The sequence below is a fragment of the Bufo bufo genome, chromosome 8 (assembly GCF_905171765.1).
Source record: "Bufo bufo chromosome 8, aBufBuf1.1, whole genome shotgun sequence".
Taxonomy (NCBI): domain Eukaryota; kingdom Metazoa; phylum Chordata; class Amphibia; order Anura; family Bufonidae; genus Bufo; species Bufo bufo.
This window is the reverse complement of record NC_053396.1, coordinates 23,100,841-23,109,412: the sequence shown is the minus strand read 5'-3', so window position 1 is coordinate 23,109,412 and position 8,572 is coordinate 23,100,841. Positions and strand designations below refer to the sequence as shown.

Below are 8,572 nucleotides of genomic sequence, written 5' to 3'. Positions count from 1 at the left end.
GGAACGGAAATACGGAAACGGAATGCATACGGAACACATTCTGTTTTTTTTGCTGAACCATTGAAATGAATGGTTCCGTATACGGACCGTATACGGAATGCAAAAAACGGACCGCAAAACGAAAAAAAAAAAACGGTAGTGTGAAAGAGGCCTTAATTTTAGTTTTTTGACTGTGTTCATTTGAGGGGTTAGGTCATGTGTTATTTTTATAGAGCAGATTCTTACGGATGCACAATACCTAATATGTCTACTTTTTAAAATTTATTTAAAATATCCTTTTTTGAACAAAAAAAAACATTTTAGTATCTCCATAGACTGAGAGTCAGTTTTTTTTGTTTGTTTTTAGCCGATTGTCTTAGGTAGGGGCTAATTTTTTGCGGGATGAGAGGACTGTTTTATTGGCACTATTTTGGGGTGCATATGACTTTTTGATCGCTTGCTATTACACTTTTTGTGATGTAAGGTGACAAAAAATTTGCTTTTTTTTACTGTGTTCATCTGAGGGGTTAGGTCATGTGGTATTTTTATAGTTCAGGTTCTTAGGCGATACCTAATATGTATACTTTATTTATTTTAGTTTTACAAAATAATAATTTTGGGAGAAAAAAAATTGTTTTAGTGTCTCAAGTCTGAGAACCATTTTTTTTTTTTTTTTTTTTTTTTTCTGGGTGATTGTCTGCGGCCAAATTAGAATTAAAACTGGGAAAGGGGATTATAAATTTAGTACTCCATGGAAGTGTGGTGCTCCCTGAAGCAACCGTCAATGCAGAGGCCCGGATGAGCGTGGCACGTGTCACACTGAGTGGTGGTGTCCTTCCGTATCCCCCTCCTGTGACACACTCTGCACTCCAGTTCAGAGGTACTCCTGGCATGCTCTTTCCTGGTCAGAAAAGATCAGGGCCTTGAGGACTGCCTCATAGAACTGGAGGAGTTTCCCTGTTTTGCGCATGGCATTATATGGCTTGAGGACTTGATCAGAGAGATCAACTCCTCCCATACCGATTGTAGTCCACGATACAATCCGGCTTGAGGACTGTTGCTGCAGTACCTCGCACAGGGACAGGGGTGATGCCGTTACCGTGGATTGTGGACAGTAAAAGGACATCCCTCTTGTCCTTATATCTGACCAGCAACAGCTTTCCACTGGAAAGGGCACGGGGAGTGTGTGTGTGTGTTAAACTTTAGTGTGTGTGGGGGCACGGGTGTTCACGTTCACTTATAAACCTAACAGAAAAAATAAAATAAAACTAAATAAAAAAAATGAAAGCCCCAAAATGTGAAAAAAAACTAACAAAAATGATTTAAACTCGCTGATCAGCGGTGGGGTGGGCAATGCGCTAACAGTGCCGGCAACAGTCAGCGCACACACAAAAAAAAAAAATGTGTGTGGGGGGGGGGGGTTTTAAGCTGCAGCACCCCTGGGGGGGTCTAGGGTCGCACAGCCGAGTGTGCTGTGGACCCCAGACACCCGATCAGGGTGAAGCCCAAAAAAAAACAAAACTTTTTTTTTCTTTCCCCTAAAACTATCCCTCAGTCTCCGTGCCTAATCTAACCTGTCCCTGCGAACTTTTGAATGCCAGATGGATACGGGGGGATCACAGGACCCCCCTCAGCATTGTCACAGAGTGTCTGCTGAATGATTTCAGCAGGCACTCTGTTCCGATCACTGCCCGCCACGCGGTGCTCGTCGGAAATACACAGGGCTTGTACCTGTACGCCCTGTGTCCCTAAGAGGTTAATGGACAGCCCTATATACAATAAATAGAGCGACTGTCAAGCATGCGCACTGCACAGGACAGCACCCATCTATCTTCAGTCCTATACACAGTAAATGGAGCGGTCGTGTGCATGCTTGACCACCATGCCATTCCAATGAGAGATTCTGATCCCAAATTTTCCAAGATTGAAGGGGGTCCCAGTTGGTTATCCCATAGCCAGGGGATAGCAGATAACTTGCTGTGGTCAGAATACCCCTTTAAATCCTCCTTGACCATGCAGGATAGATGCTGCGGTCACTGGAGCTTCTGGAAAACGAGATCTAGACTCTAATCTATTGCTCCACTTTTCTTTGAACCATTTACGGGACACCCATTTTTATTTCAGACACCTTTCCATCGGGACCAGGAGATTGAGAACCCACAGTTGTCAGTGTCCCAATAGTCAGGCTGTGCCAGAGAGTTCCCAAAATTTCTATTTTCTATTATCAGGCTGATCACGTCTCTTAAGCTAAAACGAAACTGCTGCTACAGTAAAGCTCCAGCAGGAAGTAGCTGCAGCCTGCATTCTGACTGGTACCTCCTCAGCAGTGACACATGCTGGAGGGTGTGCACACACAGCTCTTTGGATGACATAACGCGTACAAGCAGTAGACCACACACTATATAAACCTGTCCATACTTGTCCCAAGACATAACCGAGGCTGTCACTAAGATCGTTATCAGGTAAGATCCTAACTATATGTTATAGTAACTTGGGGATCCTACTCCTGAGACTGATCACGTCTCCTATTATATAAAAAGATAGCAGGCAATTGCATAAATAGCAATTCCAAACATTATTAGAGCTTTCCTGTAATAAGGAGAAACTTCTAATCTTTCACAGTTGCTCCGCAGCAGATAGACGGCGGCATACAACAAGCTATATTCTCTGCTCATGATAGATTAGGAAATTGCTTAACTAACAGATGCCAGGAGTTGGCATGGGGTCACTTCAGGCTGAAAGGCATTGTGTAAAATTATCTAGAACATCCATAGTGTCAGGCGGACAGCGGGGTCACAGCTTTGTTCTCTGGGAGTGAATGAAAGTAGTACGTATAGTTGTTAGGGCATCAGTGGCATCATGGACAGTGTGCTTACATGGGACTGCAGGATTTCAGAGTCAGGACAGTGCAGCCCTATAGAAGTTAAGGACTTGTTTAGCTCTGCTACATCAGTATGTACTCCAATATACACTAATTCATTGATCAGCAACCTACAGCTGTTCAGAAACTACAACTCCCTGAATCCTCCTTTTACTTCTATGGGAGTTTCAAGAACAGCCGAATAAATGTGCATGCTGGGAGTTGTAGTTTCACAGCAGCTGGAGTGACGGAGGTTGTTGATTCCTACTCTAATTGGTTCAGCCCACAGAGGATGCAATGTTCTGTAGAGTCTTTAAAGGGCTAGTCCCACCTTAGGGGGGTCTATGAGTCCAGACTCCGCCAAGGAGAGTCGACCACAGCACTCGGCTAAGCAGTTCTGGCCCGTCGTTTCAGCAATCATCAGGGGGGCTCAACACCAATCAAAACTTCTGATGTGTCCTAAGTGTATTTCTGGGATACCAATGGACTTGTACCTCATCAATCAGGACTCAGTTGCCCCCATGTAATAGGACATTTATGGGAATAGCCAATCATCCAGCTGTCTATTAAAATGCATAGAGAATGCAGAGTCTGGGAATTGGGATATAGGCCTTCCTTGACTTCACCTACAAGGTATTTATGGCTTAAAGGCTATGGACACCTTTGGGGGCATGTTTTATGATTGCATTCTACTCATTTTGAGCTTAAAGTCTTTTCTTCAATAGGTCTTTATTATAAATGATCAGTCATTTCTGAGTTACAATGTTAAAAATCAGTCTGTTGGCCGACTGTCAGTTTTAGCAGTTTCAGTTCAAGCCATAGTCTTATCACTTTGATAAGAATTTAGCAATAATGAGTGTTAATGAGGTCAAGAGTTCAAAGAGAAGAGCAAGAAAACACAAGCTGACAGCCTGCAAACAGACTGATGTTTAACCCTGTATCTCAGAAATGGCTGATCATTTTTAATGCAGACCAACTGAAGAAAATACTTTTGGCCTAAAATGAGTAGAATGCAATCATTAAAAAAAATGCCCCCGAAGGTGTCTATAGCCTTTAAAGGGGTTGTCTAGCTTTTATGAAGAGGATAAGCCATCGCTAGCTGATCGGCGGAGGTCTGACACTCCACACCTCCGCCGATCAGCTGTTTGGGTGTAGCTACATCGCAGGACATTGGCGACAGAACTAAACGGCACTCTTAACCATGCGGTGGAGGGAGCGTGTTACTACAGCGCTTTTCCGATTGAAGTCAGTGGCCAGCCATTGTTTGAGAAAGTAGTGCGAGTGAGCATTAATGATGGCCGATGGCAGATTTTTTTTTTAAATGTGATCGGCCAAGTTGTAAAGTATCAGCCACAGTCAGCCAAAGCTGTGCATGTAGGTCATAAATAGACGTTTCCAGGCAATCGTTTGCCTTTTTTTTTTTAAATCAGACTCTACGGTCGGCTCGTTTAGTCTGGCATGTTCCTGGACAACCCCAGGGGCGACATCCCTCCCTAGCTGAGCTCCCCAAGATCAGTCCTAAGAAACTCAAGAGTGTTTATGACCTCTTTATTCCTTTTATTCATTTACACCGTGCCACTATACTCCACAGTGCTGTACCGAGATCACACGGCATGATTTACATAAAACGACTCCCAATAATTTACCTATATTAATATTCATGCTCGACCAAACCCAACATGAACACGCATTACCTGATTATTATTATTTTTTTACGGGATGTTCCACTTTATGTCGTAACACTGAGCAGATAAGCAAATGGTTTTATTACACACACTTTATGGGATAATGAATTATAGGTTCTAATTAGTCATAAATACTAGTTGCCTAGCAACTCTTTCTTTACCTGACCATTAGCTACATACATTTGCAGCGTGCTGCCCCACAAGGACTGATTGTGTCCCAGGTTTTTAGGAATACAGAGTGGTAATGCGGCCTTATTAGTTTTGTGTGTGTCATGGTGCTCCTACCTGGATGCCGTCACTCCCCAGGGTTATGCTCCATAGCAATAAAGGGGAGAGTGATAGTTGGTGGAGTTAAGAGTCCAGACTTGGTAAAAGTTCAACAGCTTTACTTGAATAAACTTGCATCCAGACAATCAGTGGTCTTTCTCTTAGCTCCAGCAGATTTTAGGGTAAACTGGCAGGCAAACTTGAGTACTCTACTTTATCCCTTTCTGCTGTGCTAATCTCCGGCTTCAGTCTGGTTACTGGACTTTATGATAGTTCTGGTACCTTTGAATGGGGTGCCTTTGGCTATTGACCCCCTCGTAATACTCTGTCTATGAACTGCAAGGAGTCGGGGTGCTTTGCAAGCTGCTTGTCCTGGAAAACTCCTGCGGAAGGAGGGGGAGGCCATTCCCCTCACTGCACCATATCTCGTGTCTTTTCAGCTCCACTATCGACTCTAGACTCCCTATAACTTCCTACAGCCTCTCCCTTGGTAGGAAGCAGGACTAGCCCACTTCTGCCCAAAAGGGAGATAATGGAATGGTAAGTTCTATTCTATCTAAAGATCTCTCTCTGCCAGATACACTGCCCCCTGCTGGATAACCAAGCACAGTGCATGAAATAACAATACATTAGGTTACATTACAGTGTTATTAAGGCACAATATCAAAGGACCTGGAAACAGATATACTGATGACATTATCTGTTAGCCATTAGAGACAGTAGCAGGGTGTAGGAATGGTAGTGACCGCTCTGGGGTACTACACATTGGTGGTGGTCACCGGACGTTCCATCTGCTTTACTGTACACTGCCCCTCCATGCTGTACTGACTTGTTTTGGATCTCTTCATAAGGATCTAGCTTCATTCAGGATTCAACGGCAAATGGTCCAGTTTCATGGGGGATTGTAATATTTGTGGTATCAGATTCATGAGCAAGCCATGAACGTGTAGCTAACATGGCATATTATTTCATCTTTTCCAGAATATCCCATCAGAGGCCTCCATTATGGGTGAAATGGCAAAAACCTTTGTCTTCTTGGACCTGGAAGCCACGGGTCTCAATGCTGACCTACCAAAAATCACCGAGATTTGTCTGATTGCCGTCCATGTCTCATCTCTGGAGAACCCAGAAACCAATGATTCGGGGGAGGTACAGCTCCCACGGGTTCTGGACAAGCTCTGTCTGTGCGTGGACCCAGGGAAACCCGTCAGTGAAGGAGCTTCCAGTATCACCGGCCTCAACAATGAAAACCTCAGCAACAGCGAGAAGCAAAAATTCGATACGAGCCTCATCAACTCGGTCAACGAATTCATCAATCGTCAGGCCAAACCGGTCTGTCTGGTTGCCCATAATGGATTCTTTTACGACTTTCCGCTCTTGAAGACTGAGCTACTGCAAGAAAATGGAGACTTTCCCGGCACCATGTTGTGTCTGGATTCTCTCCAAGCTTTCCGACGCCTGGATAATCCAACTTCCAAGTATGTCAAGGGGAGACATACCCTACCCGAATTATACAGGCGAAGCTTTGGAAGGGAACCAAATCAGTCTCACTATGCTGAAGGGGATGTGCTGACCCTAATCCTGGTCTTCATTTGCCAAGCGAGGCAAATACTTGAGGCGCCATGTTACAAGACATGGGAGGAGATAAAACCCATGTACACATAACCACCACCTACTACATATAAACATTGGTGGAGACCCTCTTTTTTTTTTTTCTCTTTCAATCTTCTTTATTCATCTTAACCAACACTTACAAAATTAGGAACAACAGGATACATACATGCATACATACATGGAGACCCAACAGGATACATACATGGAGACCCTCTAGGCAAAACATTAAAGCGGTTTTCCAGGGAGATTTTTTTTTTTAAGAATATTGGGTCAGAAAGGGTTAAAAAAAAATATATTATCTCCACCGATTCCGAAGCTGCTCCAGTCCCCCAGCTGCTTTTTACTTTTTCACTTTCTTTTTGGTCTTGGCTCAACACATCGGAAATGCCTACGCAGCCAATCACAGGCAGAGTGGGGGGCTAAACCGGGAGTCAGGCTGGGACCAGGGCAGCAGCGGTGAATCGATGGACAGGGGCGGACTGAGAAGTTAAAGTGACCTTAAAAAACGAAGTCTTTAGTTGTAGGCGAAGGCAGGGCAACACAAGTGGGAGGAGTCAGCAATACTACAGTGCAGCACAAAATCCCGCCCCAGAGGAACTCAATACCACAGTGCAGCATAAAATACTGCTACCCTCGCCACAGTTTTCAACTATATCACCTTACCGAGGACAACAATAGAGTTGAATTCAGGAGGGCACTTGTGGCAGCTGGGTATGTACTTGGTGCTCCTAGCATTAATTAATGCTCAGAGCATCAGATCGTTATGTACCCAGCTGGCAGCCATGATGAGGGGTCAGGTGGCCCCATGGACATCAGCCCATGAGGAAATTTACCTGTAGGGTCTGCCCCTGTCGGCGGAGGTGAGTAAGGATTTTTTCTGACCCATATTCTTAAATAAAAATTCCCTGGAAAACCGTCAGGAGCTCCTCTACTGCATTTTTTATGATTGAAAGGACTCTCAGCGCTTTACTTTATGCAATGTATTTCACAAGCATTATATTGTAAGTTAATAAAGTGTTTTTATGATACGCTGGTATGAATCACTTTCCTCTTAATGTACACGTTGATGCCACGTCCCGGGAGGTTCGCTGCACTTCCTATAATGACCGTTTATTGTCACATGCGGTTTTATCATGGACACAGCACGTAAACAGGAAGAGTAGTGACTCATCCGCTAAATGTATACGTGTCCTATGGGCGATGGCTATATATTAGATATCCTAATATATAAATGATTACATATACAACTGTGCAGAGGACTGGACCGAGCACTGGATACTGAAGTTCACACAGGATAACCCACAGAACATAAAGGACCGGATGTTACATGCAAATATAAACATCAGGACCACACGTTATATTACATTGTGATCATCAGGGACTGGACACTGTATACATCACTAACCATCAGGGACTGGACACTGTATACATCACTGACCATCAGGGACTGGACACTGTATACATCACTGACCATCAGGGACTGGACACTGTATACATCACTGACCATCAGGGACTGGACACTGTATACATCACTGACCATCAGGGACTGGACGCTGTATACATCACTGACCATCAGGGACTAGACACTGTATACATCACTGACCATCAGGGACTGGACAATGTATACATCACTGACCATCAGGGACTGGACAATGTATACATCACTGACCATCAGGGACTGGACACTGTATACATCACTGACCATCAGGGACTGGACACTGTATACATCACTGACCATCAGGGACTGGACACTGTATACATCACTGACCATCAGGGACTGGACACTGTATACATCACTGACCATCAGGGACTGGACAATGTATACATCACTGACCATCAGGGACTGGACAATGTATACATCACTGACCATCAGGGACTGGACACTGTATACATCACTGACCATCAGGGACTGGACAATGTATACATCACTGACCATCAGGGACTGGACACTGTATACATCACTGACCATCAGGGACTGGACACTGTATACATCACTGACCATCAGGGACTGGACACTGTATACGTCACTGACCATCAGGGACTGGACACTGTATACATCACTAACCATCAGGGACTGGACACTGTATACATCACTGACCATCAGGGACTGGACAATGTATAAATCACTGACCATCAGGGACTGGACACTGTATAAATCACTGATCAG

General features: G+C 44.3%; 1 protein-coding gene across 2 annotated transcripts; it reads left to right on the top strand.

The window, feature by feature from the left end:
* The first annotated feature begins 2,303 nt into the window (after nucleotides 1–2,303).
* TREX2 (three prime repair exonuclease 2) lies at nucleotides 2,304–7,433 on the top strand. 2 transcript variants are annotated; one of them, XM_040405326.1, is made up of 3 exons: nucleotides 2,304–2,441; nucleotides 5,773–6,483; nucleotides 6,609–7,433. In XM_040405326.1, exon 2 carries the CDS (start codon nucleotides 5,797–5,799, stop codon nucleotides 6,454–6,456), a length of 660 nt encoding a protein of 219 aa, XP_040261260.1. In that variant the 5' UTR covers nucleotides 2,304–2,441; nucleotides 5,773–5,796; the 3' UTR covers nucleotides 6,457–6,483; nucleotides 6,609–7,433. The 2 variants fall into 2 exon arrangements, with proteins under 2 accessions (XP_040261260.1, XP_040261259.1); XM_040405325.1 differs by having other exon boundaries at nucleotides 5,773–6,490; nucleotides 6,616–7,433.
* Nucleotides 7,434–8,572: the final 1,139 nt, after the last annotated feature.